The 19854-nt window shown below is 31.8% G+C and overlaps 2 protein-coding genes across 6 annotated transcripts in view; one reads left to right on the top strand and one right to left on the bottom strand.

The window, feature by feature from the left end:
* The window catches only part of LOC125825752 (elongation factor 1-gamma 2-like), a 1064241-nt gene that overhangs the window by 328986 nt on the left and 715401 nt on the right, over positions 1-19854 (bottom strand). The gene's annotated exons all lie outside the window — the stretch shown is intronic.
* Positions 9428-11229, top strand: LOC125825753 (xyloglucan endotransglucosylase/hydrolase protein 31-like). The gene is made up of 4 exons (XM_049505071.1): positions 9428-9755; positions 9848-10065; positions 10494-10637; positions 10742-11229. The coding sequence occupies exons 1-4, from the start codon at positions 9453-9455 to the stop codon at positions 10956-10958; spliced, it is 882 nt and encodes a 293-aa protein (XP_049361028.1). The 5' UTR covers positions 9428-9452; the 3' UTR covers positions 10959-11229.

Here is a 19854-nt window from a genome sequence, read left to right as displayed (position 1 = left end):
ACGCTCCAAAGGGTATGTGTTCATCGATGAATTAGAGGATGGAAGTATTACTGAAATTGTATCACAAGAGTTAGATTGTTGGAAAATGATTTTCCCAAGGGTGAAATAAGAGAAGTTGAGCCTCTGTACGAAATGCTGAATTCAGAAGATCAGGTAATATAGTCAAACATACTTGATAATTCAATGGATCAAGAAATGATTCCTGGTCCGAGTGGGAGTTATGAATCTCAAAATCCTATAGAGGAATCTGAACTTCAAATACGTAAGAGTACAAGAAAAGGTGTACCTAAATGATCTTATGAGATTGAGGATTATGTATGGATCAAGAAATGATTCCTGATCCAAGTGGGAGTTATGAATCAAAATCCTATAGAGGAAACTGAACTTCAAATTCGTAAGAGTACAAGAAAAAGTGTACCTAAATGATCTTATGAGATTGAGAATTATGTTTTCTTGGTATCTCCTACAGAATTGAATGTACCAAATTCTGTAACAGAGGCCTTATCGAGCCCTGAAAGGTATGAATGGTTAAAAGCGATGAAAGAAGAATTAGAGTCCATGAAAATCAACAAAGTCTGGGATCTAGTTGACATTCCTAAGGAACGTAAAACTATTGGGAATAAATGGATTCTTAAAGTTAAACGTAAATTGGATGGGTCAATAGAAAGACACAAAGCACGATTGGTGGCAACAGGTTATACTCAAGAAGTTGGAATAGACTATGAGGAAACCTTTTCACCAGTTGTGAAGTTTACTTCCATACGATTACTTTTAGCTATTGTTGCACGTTAAGATCTAGAATTACACCAAATTGATGTGAATACAGTTTTTCTCAATGGAGAATTAAACGAGGAAATCTACATGGAACAACCAGTAGGTTTCATTGTTAAAGGTCAAGAAAAGAAAGTATGTAAATTGAGAAGATCAATGTATGGCCTAAAGCAATCTTCAAGACAGTGGTATTTAAGATTTCATAAGGAGGTGATGTCATTTGATTTCACCATGATGAAGACCATTGCATCTATGTGAATAAGTCCAATGGAAATTTTGTAATTATTTCTCTTTACGTAGATGATATTTTATTAGCTGGAAATAATTTGGAGTATGTGAAAACTGTCAAGTCATGGCTTTCAAAATCGTTTGATATGAAAGATATGGGTGAAGCAGACTATATATTGGGTGTTAAGATCCAAAGAGATCGTTCCAAGAAATTTTTGAGTCTATCTCAAGAAACTTATATAAAAAAAATATTGGAACATTTTCGAATGAATAGTTGCAAATCCATGAATACCCCTATAGCAAGGGGTGAAACTTTAAGGCTTGAAATGTGTCCAAAGACTGAAAAAGAAAAGGTAGATATGTCTCGAGTTCCTTATTCTAGTGTTGTCGGAAGTTTGATGTATGCTATGATGTGTACTCGCCCAGACATTTGTTATGCCGTAAGTCTAGTTAGCAGGTATCAATCCAATCCCGGAAGAGATCATTGAAAAGTAGTAAAGAGAATATTACCTGAAGGGAACTACAGATCATACACTATGTTATAGTGGATCTGATTTATTCATAAGAGGTTATACATATGCAGATTGGGCTGGTGACCGGGATGATAGAAAATCAACATCTGGTTATGCTTTCTTACTAAATGGTGGTGCTATTTCATGGAAAAGTAAGAAGAAAACTTGCACAACTCTTTCAACCATGGAATCTGAATTTGTGGCTCGTGCGTCTGCAGTACAAGAAGCTGTTTGGTTAAAGAGATTCTTTGAGCATTTGAATATTGCAAAGAATTCTAAGGGTCCCAGATTCTAAATTGTGATAGTCAAGCGGCTATCGCGTACACGAAGGATTCCAAGTATCACAGCAAGACCAAACACATTGACATCAAGTATAACTTTGTGAGAGACGTAGTGGCAAATGGAGAAATAACTTTACAATACATTCCTACACGTGAAATGATAGCTGATCCTTTTACAAAGGCCATCTCTAGAGACTTGTTTGAAAAACATGTTAAGGCTCTAGGTTTGCGTAGGATTTTATGATATTTCAGTGTTGTAAAATGACTTGATTGTTATAGTATTCTCTTCTATATAAGACTATTGAATTTATGTTCAAATGTAGTATGCATGTGATATTTTATAAAGTAAAAAAGAGTGTCGAACAAGTCGGGAAATTGACTCTCTCACACGAGCAATCGCCTCTTACGTCGGAGAACGTGAAGAGATGAGTTTCACCACCATTTTATGACTTGTTTTGTGATCCAGACAAAATTTTCTCCACGAAAATGAGTTTAAGGATCACTGAAGAGAGAAACTAGGGTTAAACATCTGGAGATGTTTAGACCAAGGTCTGTACGATGTTGAATAATCGAAAGAATGAGACATATACACCAATCTAAGGTGTAAACATCGTAGCACGTGTTTCATACCACATGTGTCAAGCGATCAACGGGTCAATGAAAGAATATTCCCTGCTTCTTCATTGTGTGAGACCCAGAAAAGTTAAAATGACTTTTTCAATGAAATATCCTTTGACCTTTTGTTGTTTCTTGAAGTTTCAAATCGGTGTTGCTTCTTTAGCATGTTACTAATAGTCATGAGCGATTCGGCAATGCAGTACATGTTTAGGAAAGCAGTTGATATGAAACAGATAGATTCGAGTAGAAAGGGAAGATGAATAAATGAACAATTCAACTTGTATACATAAGCCGGCTATTACACTCGAGTGTAATTATGTATATAAAGTTAAATATGAACTCGAGTTAATATCCTTGAGAGGATGAGGGATCAAATAAGTAACTACTGAACTAGTGAATGAAGTCAGGGGGTACTATGAGTAATAGTGTCCTTAAAATAATAGTGAATTATTTCCGCATGTGATTGAATTCTTATGTAGGGCTTGTAAAACCTTAAAGGTAAGCTCTTAATGCTCACAGGTAGCACAAATTATTTGTCGTATGAATTGTGTGTCTGATTGATATAATGTTGACTTGGGTCTTGTCCACCATGTGCGAAGTGGGAGATGTAAGTTTTGGGTCGTGGATCGCCCATGTGGACCGACCCGACCCGACCCGACCCAATTTGTTTTCATGCCTTATCCAAATTAATTAATTAATAATTAATTGGATAAATCCTTTTAATGGATAAGGAAGAACAGTTACAAAGTAACTGTTGAACCTCTCCTTAAAAGATTCCTAGTGGGAGTGTTTTCCTAAGGAATGTGAAACGTGAAAACAGAGAGAGGAAACATAAAAAATACAGAGAGGAAAAACGTTTGTAAATCAGTCAAGAAACAAAGAATTGAGTTTCTGAGACGAATCAATCAGTACACAGAAGAAGACTTCTAGTTTGTGAATAGATCTTTGTTTCCCAGTGATTCAAAGACGAACTTGAGTGCAATCCTGTCAAAGAAGCAGATCAACGACTTTCGCTGCGAATTACAAGGTACATACCTCGTTGTTGAATACTTTAATATTCCATCACTTATAAATATCATTTATAAAATTCTCAATATGTATATGGCATAAATAAAAAATTTAAGCATACAAATGTCTCCTTTAATTAGTCCCATCAGAAAATTATATCAATATTCTTGTTTACTTGTCACAAAAGTTCCTTTCATTAGGGACAAGTTTGAAAGGAGTCAATTCCCTAAATGGTCACCCAAGTTTAGAGAATTGCTTTGAAATATTATTTATGTTTCATTTAGGACTAAAATATCACTCAACTATCACTATTTTCCTCCAAATATACTTGACACTTCAAAAACCCCATTCTCTCCTAGTTGGCATGACATATCATTTAAGTCATTTTTTAATAATAGACTAATTTGATTCATTAAACCCATTTAACTAAAATAATAATCATAATATTTTTTAATATATATATATTAGTTTATTAAGAATAAATCTTCATACTTAAGAATATTTTATTATAATTAAGCTTTTTATAATTTATGTTATGAAGAATAGTTTTTTAAAACGTACTATAATATCATCAATTTTGAATACTTATAAACATATACATTCAAAAAAAAAATATCGATATACAAATCACTCCTGAATGCTAACTTACATCAAATAATCATAAATGTTATAATTAATCAATAATATTAAATGTCAATTAACTATTACAATAAAATTAATTGTGTATTTTGAAATTCATGCTTACAATATTTTTTTCTTGAAAAAAAAAAGAAAGTGAATAATATTATTACTATTTTTTTATCCAAAAAAATAAATACTAAATATCTCAATATCTCCTTCTATTCTAGTTGATATGTCATGTTATTAAATCATCATTTTAAAAAATAATAGACCTATTTATTTCATCAAACTTATGTCTTTACAAAACAAATATATAAATTACATGAGAATTTATGAAGATTATAAAAAAATTAAAAAAAACTAATTCCTTTTTATTTTTATACCAAACAAAATCCAATGAAAAAACTTTGTGTGCAATTATTACTTGGTAATTTTCAAAATTCCTAAGTAAATTATTTGAAAATTTTAAGCAATTTTTTTCATAAAAGTATTCAAATAAATTTGTAAGGTTGACAAAAAAGTTGGTAAGAAAGATAAAATTATTATTTAACTTTTTTTTAATTTAATTTTTTATTTTTATTCTTTTATTGCTATATTATATTATATTTTAACTTATTATACCATTAAACACCAATATATATTATTATATCATCCAACTTCATGAAATACAAGTAATAATTAATTGAATTGCCTATTTTAATTCAATAATGTACATATTATATGAGATTAATATACTGATAAATAAAGATCAAAATTTTATTTTCTAATATAAATATTATTCACTTTCTATTTTCTTTTCAAAAAAAGATATTGTCAGTATGGATTTCAAAGTACCTAATTAATTATTTTTAATAGTTAATTGACCTTTAATATTATTGATCCATTATATAATATATGATCAACTGATATAAGTTGACATTCATGAGTGATTTATATATAATATATATGTGTTTATAAGTAATCTAAATTGATGACATTAAGTTTTGAAAAAACTATTCTTCATAGCATAAAAAAATAAAAACTTAATTATGATAAAAGATTTTTAAGGATGAAAATTTCTTCTCAATAAACTAATATATACTTTTTAGAAAATAATAAGATCATTATTTTAGTCAAATGAGTTTGATGAATTAAATAAGTTTATTCTTAAAAAAAAGTCTTCAATGACATGTCATGCCAACTAGGAGAGAGAGGGACTTTTGAAGTGTCAAGTATATTTGGAGGAAAATATGAATAGTTGAGTAATATTTTAGTCATAAATGAAACATAAATGATTTGTCAAGGCAATTCCTTGAAGTTGGGTGACCATTTAGGGAATTGACTCGTTTGAAAGCGTAGGAAGTTCACATTCCCAATGCATATAAACATTGACCATGCATTGAATAGGAGTTCTCCGTACATATATTTGTCTCAGTTCATTATTTCCAACAGACAAATCTTGTCAGCCGAACCTAACGCCCCACAATGGAAAAAAAGAATAATCGTTTTAAGGGAAAAAGAGAAGTCAAAACAATAAAAAATTTCAAGACTGTGGCTCCATGGACGGAAAATTTGAGTGCTACATATAGCAAATTACTTGAGCTGATTTGGTTATCAAAGTTAAAAGTCAATGAATTTGGTTTTATTTATACTTTGATGCACAAAAGCTTGAATATATATACTATAATTTTCCCAAATTAATAAAGTTTCCTGTCGACCAACTGGATCAATTAACATCCTAAATTTTCTAATTCAATCTCAAATTTGTCAAATAATGATGTTTGATATGATCTTTTTTGAGTTACTATTGATATAAGCTGTATTTCAACAGTAAGGTATGAGGTATTTGTACTACATTTAGACGAGCACTTAAATTTGAACAACATAACTCCTCCGAAAATTTCAGTTGTCTTGACCACTTTATTCTAAAATCCTAATATCTACCCCTCTGTTTCTAAAAGAATAAGCTACTTTAATTCTTAGTTGGTTTGAAAAAGAATGACATTTTTTTTACAATAATTTAATTTTAGTTTTCACGTGACATGCTTAAGACTATAATATTAAAAAATAATTAGGTATATTTGACATAATTTTAATTTAAGACCACAAAATTGAATTTTTATTTTATTTTTTACTCCCAATAATTTAGATACGAAATTCAAAAAACATATTCTATATATTATTATACTATTTAACTCATTGAAAAAATGGAACTCCTCATAATCTTTTTACCCCTATATATGATTATAAGAATGTAGAGACTTCAATGTCTTTGGGAAAAAATGACAAATATACCCTTGAACTATCGTAAATGGTATGTAGATACCCTCTGTCATACTTTTGAGACATTGATGCCCCTACCATCCAAAAACTAGAGCATATATACCCTTTATACTAACGGACATACATGTGTCATAATCTTATCCACTGATCCGACATATATTAAATATCGGATCAACGGATAAGATTGTGTCACGTGTCCCTATTTAGTCTTCCGTTAGAGTGAAGGACATATATGCTCTAATTTTTGGACAGTAAAGGCACCAATGTCCCAAAATTATGACGGAGAGTATATGCATACAATTTACGATAGTTTGGGGTATATTTGTCCTTTTTCCCTGTGTCTTTTGATTCCTTTTGAGAAGATGACAAGAAAGAGGGATTCAACAATTCTAAATTTGGTATGATTTTATTACAATAAAGTACTCCCTGCGTTTCATTTTATATGTCATCCTCTTCTGTAAATAGTTGGTCCATAATACTTGTCATTTTATAAAATCAATGCATAAATTATCATATTGTTCCTTTTTTATCCTTATGAGTTATTAACCTTAAAAATATACATTTGATCAACTTAAAAAAACTAAGTAAATATTTCATGTTCATTGGTTAAATTAATTAATCAAAATAAATTAATTCATATTCATTAATTGAAAACTTGAGTTCCAAAAAATTTAAATAAGGGTAGAGGGGTAAAATTACATCATTTCTTAATACAAGTACAAAGTAAAAATGTGACATATACAAAGTAAAAATGTGACCTATAAAATGAGACGAAAGAAAAAAATATATGGTATAGTAATCATGGCCAAATCTCCTTTTAACTGTCGGCATAGAGAACCACAATTCCAAGAAATTCATCAAGTAGGACATGTCCGTACCTACATATATCATTGAACAAACGCTTTTGTCTCAATTTCCACACTTCCCTTGTTTTTGTACTTTAAAATAATTTTCTTTATAGTTTTACGATAACTTTTTGGAAAAATCTTTTTGGCTAGAAAATTTGGCTAGAATTTGACCAGAATGATATTTTATCTATGTTATTTTACCTTTTTAAATATTTTTATTCTTTTAACTTTAATACATTTTAACTAAAAAATGGAAAAAAGATCAGTTTGTTTTAAAATAATTTTTTTTTTATAGTTTTATTAATTTTCTAGCCAAATTCTAGCCAATTTTTTTGGCCATTTAACACTTCCCTAAGTTTTTATATTTATACAAATTTATATTATATAAGAGATATTATCATTTTTTTAATTTATTTGTAACTGATTATAAGAAATCATTTTTCACGTATGGTATTTGACCTAGTTGATAGTGAATACATACAATTTAGTAGATATGTTGAAAGTTATAATCTACCAAATCAAATAGTTGAAACATAATTTTGAGGCAACTTGTTTTAGCATAGACAAACTTTAATATCGTATTCCTCTAATCCTATTCCTTTAAGCCGTCGGTAGCATTTATGGTCGATCATTGATCAGCATATTTGGAATTTTGAATGTGTGGTCTTAACTATTTGTCAATTTTGATAAATTAAGAAAGGACAATTTTCTTTTTATCTATTATACGCTCAATTAATTATTTTGAAAAAGGTAAAAAAATTTAAAAATCTTAAATTTTTAATTCATCAACTTCATAATTAATAGGGGTAAAATAGTAACTTACTATGTCAATAATTGTTTTCTTAATAGGTGTGCCAATTTATAAATGAACAAGTAATTAAGACAGGAGTACGTTCTAATTAAAAACAAATTGAATTCGATTATATAATAATATATTAATTACCCCAACAACATTAATAGTGGATTTTGCCATAACCTTACCAAGTAACAGTTATATTAGTTCTCTCGTTTTCCCACCGTTCAGCGACAAATCGATTTAAATTGACTCAAAGTAAATAAACAATCGATCTTTAATTGGATTTGATTTGATTTTACATTTTTAATTTTTTTTTTATAACATTTGGTTTGATTATAATTTTGATTTTGTTAAAAATTAATATGAGGAAGAAATAACTGAATGGTGTTGTATTGATTTATATCTTTAAAATAATATAGCTATTATGTCACGATTAACCAAAACAAGTTATTATTTCTTGTCCCGGTGCACATTAAATCTGGCAGAACAAAAGTTGATATATTTATATAACTGATTACTTCATAGTAAGCAAATTAATAGATACTTATTTCACTAAATGAAAAAAAAAAGTACAACACGCATTTATATGATGGTTTGGTACGATAATATAAAGTACATCAAAGAGCATATTAACAATCAACAAGGTGAACACAAGCTCATTTATTGGAAAAAACCTCACATGGAAGTACAAACTATATAACCAATTCTCTTCTTAAATACACACTAGCGCCGTCCATTTTTGGGGTTGCAAAGATATGAGTAGGGTATGCTTTTTTAAAAAAAATATCCATAGTATTGGTTAGGTCTTTAAAATTTGGAAAAAATTACCTAAATACGCATCTTATTTTACTATAGTTTTTTAAAAAAATTACCATTTAATTTTTTTTCAAAAATTTCTGTCCGATACATCACTCTCCTCACGCTTATACATCGTATCCCCTTCTCGGATACATCCCTCCTCTCTCTGATACATCCCTCATCTATGTATTCGAAATTCCAGTGATGTATCCGGATGTCCTATCGCCTCTCTGATACATCCCCACCTATATATCCGGATGTCCAGTGATGTATCTGGAAGTCTAGCGATGTAGACATTTTTGTAATTTTAAAAAGAGTAGAGAAATAATGTTACTCTTAACACTACGAAATTTATATAAATTATACTTAATTTTTTCGTTACTAGGAATATTAATCTAGAATGAATAATCAGATCTATCCAACCTCATATCTCTCATGTTGAATTGGTGTGTGTATCGGAGAAAATGTAATGAAAATTCCTAACACACTAACTTTTTCTAGATCTTGAATAAAATAATTAAGGATAACAAAAAAAAAGGAAAGGTAATAAGCAAATTGCTTCTTTGTCACTACGTATATATACCAACTCCTTATCACTTGATATATTTTCTTTTGTGGGGCCACTCAAATGTCCTTATATATACCCTTGTCTACTTCTTCTCATTTCAAACCAAAAGTATTCATCATCATTCTCAAGCAATTGTTAAGTATGGTTTTACTTGTTTCTCTCCTTGTGCTTTCCTTATTCTGTTTAAGCAATTGTGAGGGTTCGGGTTGGCCTACTCCGGGCTACTATCCTAGTTCTAGAGTTGGATCCTTACATTTTAGTCAAGGTTTTAGAAACTTATGGGGTCCTCAACATCAATCACTCAACCAAGATACTTTAACAATTTGGCTTGATCATAACTCAGGAAGTGGCTTTAAATCTTTAAGAGATTATCGATCTGGTTATTTTGGCACCTCTCTCAAGCTACAACCTGGTTACACTGCTGGAATTATTACTTCTTTCTATGTGAGAACTCTTAAACACAAATATTATAAATATATATATATATATATGTCGTCATGATTTCTAATTGAATTTTTTTAATCATCTATTGGTAGCTTTCCAACAGTGAGAACTTTCCAGGGCATCATGATGAAATTGATATTGAGTTCCTTGGGACTACTCCAGGTAAACCATATGTGTTGCAAACAAATGTGTACATGAAAGGAAGTGGGGATGGTCATATTATTGGCAGAGAAATGCAGTTTCATCTTTGGTTCGATCCAACTAAAGGTTTTCATAATTATGCTATCCTTTGGAACCCCAATGAAATAATGTACGTCCTTATTCCATCTTCTTTAATTATTTTAGACTGAATTCACTATTTTAATACTCCATATGTCTCAATTTATGTGGCTTACTTTCCTTTTTAGTCGGTCCAAAAAAAAATGACACATTTCTATATTAAACAACAATTTAACTATAAAATATCTATTTTACCCTTAATGAAATGATTTACAACCACACAAATTTTTATCATTCATTTTGGACCACAAGTTTTAAAAATCTTCCTTTCTTTCTTAAACTCTATGCCGAGTCAAACTACCTCACATAAAATGGGATGGAGGGAGTAGTAACACATACATGAATTAATACTTCACTAACAACATTATATTAATGCAAACATTAAGACCCCAGTACACAAATGAGAACAATCTTTTCTCTTTGTTTTTTCTAACGTGTCTATTTAATGGTGATGCGTAGATTTTTTGTAGACGATGTTCCAATAAGAAGGTACCCAAAGAAAAGTGATGCAATATTTCCACAAAGGCCAATGTATGTGTATGGTTCCATTTGGGATGCTTCATCATGGGCTACAGAGGATGGAAGGATCAAAGCTGATTATAAGTACGGTTGAATTATATTCTTTATTTGTATGATTCTCTAATCCAAAAATTAATTAAATAATTAAAGAAGATGCACAATAATTTACTTAATTGTATGTCTAATAGGTACCAACCATTCGTCGGAAAATACAACAATTTCAAGATAGGTGGTTGCACCACCAACGATAATCCTTCATGCCGCCCGCCATCTGGCTCTCCATCGAGATCCGGCGGGCTGAGCCGCCAACAGAATGATGCAATGGAATGGGTGCAAAGGAACTATAAAGTGTACGATTATTGTCGTGACCCCCAAAGAGATCGTACTCATACACCTGAGTGCTAGAAATGGAGAAAAGAAAATAAATACAGTTTTATTTTTGGAGTGTCTTGGGATGGATCATATCATGATGAATGTGATGAAAACGTAATTGAATCGTCCAAGCCTTCAAGGATTTTGAGATGTGGAATTTTACTTAATTTTCTTAAAAAATTGAATGTATAATTTGAGCATTTTTGTTCCAGTTTCTGAAGAGAGTTTCCTTTTAAGTGTATATTTTTCCTTGATGATGTGTATGGTTATTTGACAAAGAAGGTACTTTTAGCAAAAAGAAAAATACCAGTATTTTTATAGTGATAAGAAACTTGTTTTTATGGACTAGATGCATCTTCTGCGTTTAAAAATGTGTAACATGGGTTACTTTATACTTCTTTCATTTCATTTTAAAGTGTTTTCTGATGGTATACGAAATATATAGTATAAAAAAATTGTTACATCACAATATATTTAGAACTTGCAAATTTAATATGGTATGACAATTCCTTCTATATAAGTGTGTTATAAATTGAACTAGAGAGAGTAAAATATAATTTGTAAAGTAAAGCATTGTGTTGTACATGCAAAATTAAAGAATATAAAAGTAGAAAAAATGAGATATCTATTTATGTAGTTTTCTCATCGTCTTGTGGCAAGCCAAAAAGAGATTAACCCTAAAAAAGGTATCCAAAGGTTCTATTTATAATGGTAGAAAATAACCACTATTCCCAGTGTGACTCAATCTTGACTTTTAAACAACTTTCTGTTGAAACCCTGCTTCTTGCCACGAACCCTCGACGCTGTAAGCTTAAACTCCCCGTGACACGATCTTCAACACTGAGCTTGGGCTTCGTGGTGCCATGTCCACGAAGGTGAATGACATATGAGTTTATCGCTCTGTATAAGGTCGATGAAGAAGGTGAATGACTCCGAAATTTGTTGAAAGATATTTCTTTTTGACCCAAATCTGTGACACCAGTATGTATTCACTGTGATAGTCAAGGTTCCATTGATAGAGCAGGGAACATGATGTATAATAGAAAGTCTCTTTATATAAGACGTAGACATAATACCATTAGAGAACTACTCTCTAGTGAAATTATCACAATTGACTATGTGAAGTCAAAGAATACAATATGAAATCTCCAACCATCTATGATGTATTATGCAATAAAGACAGGTCTGAGGTATGAGGTAATTTTCTGACGTTACAAACTTTGCATAAACTAACAATTTGAAATTTTAGGTAATTTGGTAGTGATATAACCCAATAGGATTGCATTAAAATTTAAGTTTTCTACACAATCACTACATCAAAAATAATCATTAGCGGCAATTAATTCTTAAATATTATTGTTAATATGTATTTTTAGCAACAATTAACACTCTTTTTATATGTCCCTAAAATATTTAGCGACATTAATTCTAATGACACTTAACTAATGCCGGTAAAGACTTTAGGATTCTTTATTAATATCAATATTTATTGCCACTAAAAATTATTTTTATCGTAGCGAATGTACATAATTTTCTTTTTTTTTTTGGACTGTCACTACTAAAAAATTGTCAAAAAACGACGGCCAAAACCGACGGACTGCGTCGCTTTTTAGATTGACGCTTTTCAAAAATCGACGGACTGTGTCGCTAAAAAGCGACGGACAACGTTGTTTTTAAAAAAGCGACAGACTGTGTCGCTAAAAAAGCGACGAACTGCGTCGCTTTTAGAGACGGACTGCGTCTCTTTTAGCGACGTACTGAGTCACTTTTTTACTATTTTTTTTTGAATTTTTTTTAAAAAAGCGACGGACTGCGACGCTTTATTTTAATTTTCATTCTTTTAAATTTCTAAAGGGTGACGCAGTCCGTCGCTTTTCTGGAAATTTTATTTTTAAAAATCCAAAAAAGCGACGGACAAAACCACGCTGTCCGTCGCTTTTTCTGCAATATTTTTGACAGTAGCAGCTCGCAACTTCTGCTGCCCACCTGCAAATACAATTCAATTCTACACTATTCAGCCCAATCAAACACACACAATTATATACAATCTAAACAAAACATAAAACAACAAACTTAAAATAACATTCAAAAGTATCTAAATCATAAATTAAAGACTTATAAAGTCTTTTAAAATTCGTTTTAAAATTTCAAAAAGTTCATAAATGTCCAGAGATCTAAACTAGGGAGTGAGATCTACATAATCATCCTCATCACTCTCGTCGTTGGTATCATCGGGAGCCGAAGTAGTAGGTCGACGAGTGAGGTTCATCACTTGTTCTTTGATTTGCTGAACGGTCTCACTCATGCTTTGTTGTTCAGCTACTCTTTTCCGCTCTGACTCTACTAGTGTCGCTGTAAGTTTAACTATTTGATCCAACATAGCAGCAATCTGAACACCGTCAAGTGCCTCAGCTTGACGTGACAATTCAATACCTTCTAAGCCTGACTGAAGGCGTCTAACATCATTGCGAGAGCCTAGACCATAACATTTACCCTTGTGTGTCCCCTCTACCACTTTTTCTTTCCAAATCTGAGTGGACAGTTCAGGTGTCAATTGAACCGAACTATCTAGATTCTTCGCGATGTACTTATGAAAGTCATTCTACATATTAAATATAAATATTGACATCAATATATATACATATCATAAATATATTCACTATTGATATATATTATTCATATTAAATAACTTACAAAAGTTCGTTCAACCCTTTCCTCCACCCACACATCCGGATCCGACTCATTTTCTTTCTTCCTGACATGAGTCTTTTTGAAAACCTCTGGTTCAATGGGAGTGCGTCCCAATTCTTTTTCCTATAAATAAAAACTGAAATTTATAACGATATATATGTATCAACTAATTATTTATTTAAAAGTTTGAATTAGAACTTACCATCTCTCGTGCAATTGTTCCAACCGTCTTTGCACCTCCAGTGTGCAACGAGCTACCTTTAAGACTGCCTCTAGCCATTTTGGCTTGATCTGATATTGCCTTAAACTTGTCTGTGTTTCAATACTGACCCAATTCATCAAAAACATGAGGCAACATCCAATCGGGACATTCACCACTATCCCGAACGCTCTTTAGCCAGCTAGACAGTCTGGCGGATGCCTTCCTCTCAAATGTGGTCCCAATGACCAAATTGTACCTCGACTCCCAAGTACACATAGTCTGAAAAAATATTGAATAACGTTAATTAAATCGATAGTAAAAAAAAGTAAAGTATACTAAACTTAACTAAAAAATATATACCTTAAAGTTATTAAACATCGCCTGGCGTATACTGTTTGGAATCTCGCTCCAAGAGAGATAAGCTTGTGCATAGAGTCTTCTAACACACTCTTTTAAAGCCTGGGCAACATCCTTTGCAGGATGCCACCTGCAAAACACATAATAAATATGTTAGTTCATGAATAATATATTAAAGTATAAGAAATAAATAAAATAAACTAACAAATAGATAACAAAACAAACTTAAGATGATCCATTCGGCTCTATCATGACTCTACTAAGTCTGTCCTTCTGGCCAGGAGCTAGAGCAGACATCGTATCATGTGGTGTAGCACTAGGTGCAGCTGTAGACGAGGGTGATACATCAGGATGCACAAAATGCTGAGTCAATGGAGGCGTACCGGCCATAGCATCTGACTGCTCACTACTAGAATCTCCAAGCCTCATGGCAGATAACTGAGCATAAGTACCTGTGGGAGATGGAGTACCTGCCGATAAGGGTCGTGCTCGATGAATAGCCTGTAAAGGTAGGTCCTCGTAGCGTCGTGAAGGCAATGACTGTGAAGTAGATGAAGCACCGACTGGTCGACGATAATTAGGATAATATTGTCGAGGATCCGCCATACCAAACGGAATAGCAAATAAATGAGTATCATGGCTGATGCGCTCTGGTGCAGAAGAAATAGATCCTGCAATATCCTCAGGATCTATCGGTCTCTTAGACTTCTTCTTCTTAGCCTGTTTAGTCTGGCTAACTCCAAGATGCTCGTGGTGTCTATCATCGTCACCGCCTGATGACATCTGTATGCAAATTTACATGTATAATATATATAAAAATCATAAATTAAATAAAATTAGTAAAATACACTTACATATGTACTAGCTAGCTTTCATTCTACATTATTTCTCCTCGCTTGTTTCAATTCCATCATTCTCCCATTCTTCCTCCTCAGTTGTTTCATTTTCATTATCGTCCCATTCTTCGTCATCAAATGATTCATTTTCCTCATTCTCGGATATTTCTTCCTCAACATTCAATATCTCATCATCAGATACTTCTTCTAATATGTGTTGAGGATTGTGTAGTGTGGTTTCCAATTCAACATCAACTTGTTGTTGAACAATTGCAACATCATTTTGATACGCTACATCTAAGACATTGTCAATTTCAATTCTTCCCACAGACTTACTTTTTATAACAACCCACCAATCAACTTTGTCTCTACGCAATGGATATAAAGCGTAATACACTTGTTTAACATGTTGTGCAATAATAAAAGGTTCATAACTTCTGTATTTCCTGGTGTGCTTAATTTCAATTATATTATGTTGATGGTCCACCTTTGTGCCTCTATGTGATGGGTCAAACCACTCTCACCGAAATAATACAATCTTCTTATTAGGCCAACCTGAATACCTCACTTTAATAATCTCTTGAATGACACCATAATATTCAATAGTTTGACCAGTACCATCAACATCACCTTGTATATAGACACCGCTATTATTTGTTTTCTTGTTCCTAGATACTTATTCAGTTTGAAACTTAAAACCATTGACACAATACTTATTCATTGCCAGTACTTGAGATTCAGGTCCAAGGGCTACTTCTTTCACTAATTGCAAATGTTGGACACTTGAGTATTCATCGTAAACCTACGCGATTGTTATTTCAAGTAATATAATTTAGTATAACATGAATATATTATTAGATACTTAGTGATTGCACACTTACATAGTTCCTCAGCCATTTGGAAAATTCTGTATAGATGGCTTCATTACCCCATGCATGTGTTTATGAACAAGCTGATCATTTTACATTAAAGTATTTCGTTAGTTAATGATAACTTATTAGTATGTAATTTAATAACATAATTTTAACACTTACTTTACATATGATTGAATCTCTGGACAATTAAGCAAAATATGTGTCACAGCTGATTGCATTTCCATATCAGTGAAGCCTCGCTTTTTACGCTTTTTAGATCCTCGACCATTTTGATTAAAAATTGATATCGGTGGAAATAAAGGATCAATATCGCCTTCATCATTGTGATTGGGCCTGTTTCTCCTACATGACACATCATGACCAAAGTAATAAGAATAAAAATCACCTATTTCTCTCCCAATATGACCTTGAACAAATGATCCTTCGATCCTTCCCCTTTGCTTAATCGTTTGCTTCGAACTACCAATTTTTTTGCATGCATATATGTATATATACGTTAATATATAAAAGACTTGGCGAATATATATAACTTAGTGAATATTTCAAATGGATACCTCTCAAATGGATACATCCATCTTGTTTGAACCGGACCTTCGAGGCAGGCCTCTTGTACAAGGTGAATTAGAAGATGTTCCATCAGATCAAAAAAACCACATGGAAATATCTTCTCCAACTTAGTAGTAGTGACAAGAATATTTTCCTCCATCCTATCTAAACTACTCTCCAACAACTTTCCAGAACACAAATCTTTTAAACAAAGACTTATCTCTGTGATTGGTTTTCATATGCTTTCGGGTAGATGGCTAAAAGCGATAGGAATTAAAGTTTCCATGAACACATGACAATCATGACTTTTCATACCTATCAATTTTTCTTCATTCATATCTGCCCGCTTTCCTAAATTCGAAGCATAGCCCTCTGACATCCTCAAATTTTTAACCCACTCAATAATTTCACGTTTCTCATCCAATGTGAATAAAAAACTGGCTTTGGGCTTAACTATTTTACCATTTTGTAATTCCTGCAGCCATAACTCTTTTCTCCTACAATATTCCTTTATGTCCATTCTAGCTTTTGGATTGTCTTTTGTCTTACCCTTAACATCCATCACTGTGTTAAACAAATTGTCGAAGTAATTTTTTTCAATGTGCATCACATCTAGATTATGTCGTAGCAGATTGTCCTTCCAATACGGCAACTCCCAAAATATGCTTTGTTTGATCCAATTATGTTCAACACCATATCCAGGAAGTCTAGAAGGTGAAGCGTTTGTAACTTTAGGTAATTGAGAAATTCTCTCCCAAATTTGATGCCCTGTGAGTAATGGAGGTGGAGGGTCACCTTCAACCTTATATTTCCTAAATGCATTTTTCATCTTTCTAAACTCATGGTCCATTGGCAAGAACTGGCGATGACAATCAAACCATGTATTTTTTTTGCCATGCTTTAAAGTGAATGCCTTACTATTTTCCATGCAATACGGACATGCTAGCTTTCCAGCTGTCATCCGACCAGACAACATCTCGTATGCAGGAAAATCATTAATAGTCCACATTAAAGAAGAACGCATGATAAAATTCTGCTTAGTTGATATATCATAAGTCAAAACGCCTTCAAACCACAATTGTTTGAGCTCATCTATCAATGGTTGTAGATAGACATCAATCAAACTTTTTGGATTCCGGGGACCTGGAATAACACAACTTAGAAAGATGTAGGGACTGGTCATGCACATTTCAGGAGGAAGATTATACGTAGAAAGAACTACCGGCCAACATGAATAAGGCGAAGCATTATTAGAGAATGGTGTGAAGCCATCTGAACACAACCCCAATGTAACATTTCTTGGTTCACTAGCAAAATCAGGATATACATTATCAAAATACTTCTATGCTTCACCATGAGATGGATGAGACAAGACACCCGACGGCCTTCTATATTCACGATGTCATCTCATATGTGGGGCAGACCTCATCGATGCATACAACCTCAATAACCTAGGAATGAGAGGTAGATAATGCATCGCCTGAACTGGGACCATCTTTCCAGCCGGAGTCCTCTTATAACGAGTATGTCCACAAAACTTACAATTTTCTAATTCACTATCAGTCTTGGAAAACAACATGCATCCATTAGCACAACAATGAATTCTATCATACGTCAATCCTAAACACCAAACGCGTTGCCTGATAGAAGTTCTTTGGTATGTTAAACTCCGGATTAACTAGTTCACCCAAAAGATCAACCATTGAGTCCCTATTAGCATTAGGCACATTCCAATCTGATTTAATATTCATTAATCTAACCGCAACTGACAAGGCAAAATGTGGACTCCCTTCACATAGTGGACGACTAGACTCTTCTAATTGATCATAAAAGCGTCTTGCTTCTTCATTAGGAGCTTCATCAAAATATTGTTCCGGTTCCATCCCACCTTGAACCTCGAAAGCATCATTGATCGTTTCATGAACCCTATCATGTTCAACTCTAACTTGTTCAACCCTAATCTGGCCATGTGGTGCAACCATATTATATACATCAACAGGCATCGAATTATAAAAGATACCATCCAATCCATCACTTTCTCCATGATCAATCCATACAAAATATCTAGGCTTAAATCCATTACGGTACAAATGAACCATAACTCTATCTGGTTTAAAAACTTTTAAGCACTTACATGCACTACAAGGACACCTAACCAATCCATTAATCTTGAAAATGTCAAGTGTCATTGTATGTTCAATAAAATTTCTAACACCGTCAATAAACTCAGGTTTCAAACCAGCACCAGTTTCATAAAGCATATTATACATCCACAAACGATGATCCATCTACTAAAATATAGATATTCAATTATATTATAAATAAAATTTAATAATAATTTTACTAGTAGTAGTCCTAAAACTAGTTTAGTATTGACAAAACCACATTATTTAATTTAACTTATTTAAACAACTTAACAACTTTTTAACTTGAACTAGTTTAGTTTTGACTTAATTCCAACAACTAAATCCATCAACAAAACCACATTATTTAATTTAACTTATTTAAACAACTTAAAAACTTTATAACTTGAACTAGTTTAGTTTTGACTTAATTCCAACAACTAAATCCATCAACAAAACCACATTATTTAATTTAACTTATTTAAACAACTTAACTAGTTTAGTTTTGACTTAATTCCAACAACTAAATCCATCAACAAAACCACATTATTTAATTTAACTTATTTAAACAACTTAACAACTTTATAACTTGAACTAATTTAGTTTTGACTTAATTCCAACAACTAAATCCATCAACAAAACCTCATTATTTAATTTAACTTATTTAAACAACTTAACTAGTTTAGTTTTGACTTAATTCCAACAACTAAATCCATCAACAAAACCACATTATTTAATTTAACTTATTTAAACAACTTAACAACTTTATAACTTGAACTAGTTTAGTTTTGACTTAATTCCAACAACTAAATCCATCAACAAAACCACATTATTTAATTTAACTTATTTAAACAACTTAACAACTTTAACTAGTTTAGTTTTGACTTAATACAACACTAAATCCACCAACTAAACCACATTAATTAATTTAACTTATTTTAACAACTTAACAACTTTTTAACTTGAACTAGTTTAGTTTTGACTTAATTCCAACAACTAAATCCATCAACAAAATCACATTATTTAATTTAACTTATTTAAACAACTTAACAACTTTAACTAGTTTAGTTTTGACTTAAATTCCAACAACTAAATCCATCAACAAAACCACATTATTTAATTTAACTTATTTAAACAACTTAACAACTTTAAGTAGTTTAGTTTTGACTTAATACAACACTAAATCCACCAACTAAACCATATTAATTAATTTAACTTATTTAAACAACTTAACAACTTTTTAACTTGAACTAGTTTAGTTTTGACTTAATTCCAACAACTAAATCCATCAACAAAATC

The sequence above is a fragment of the Solanum verrucosum genome, unplaced genomic scaffold (genome assembly GCF_900185275.1).
Source record: "Solanum verrucosum unplaced genomic scaffold, falcon-dt-bn FXZP01000003.1, whole genome shotgun sequence".
Taxonomy (NCBI): Eukaryota; Viridiplantae; Streptophyta; class Magnoliopsida; order Solanales; family Solanaceae; genus Solanum; species Solanum verrucosum.
Note: the sequence above shows the minus strand (reverse complement) of the source record. Positions and strands in the feature narration are given on the sequence as shown.

What these genes read in the sequence shown, in the direction of transcription:
- LOC125825753 (XM_049505071.1), top strand. Translation starts at nt 9,453, where the DNA reads ATGGTTTTACTTGTTTCTCTCCTTGTGCTTTCCTTATTCTGTTTAAGC. An exon ending in GAATTATTACTTCTTTCTAT is followed by an intron (nt 9,756 to 9,847) that starts GTGAGAACTCTT and finishes ATCTATTGGTAG; the next exon opens with CTTTCCAACAGTGAGAACTT. An exon ending in AGGATCAAAGCTGATTATAA is followed by an intron (nt 10,638 to 10,741) that starts GTACGGTTGAAT and finishes TATGTCTAATAG; the next exon opens with GTACCAACCATTCGTCGGAA.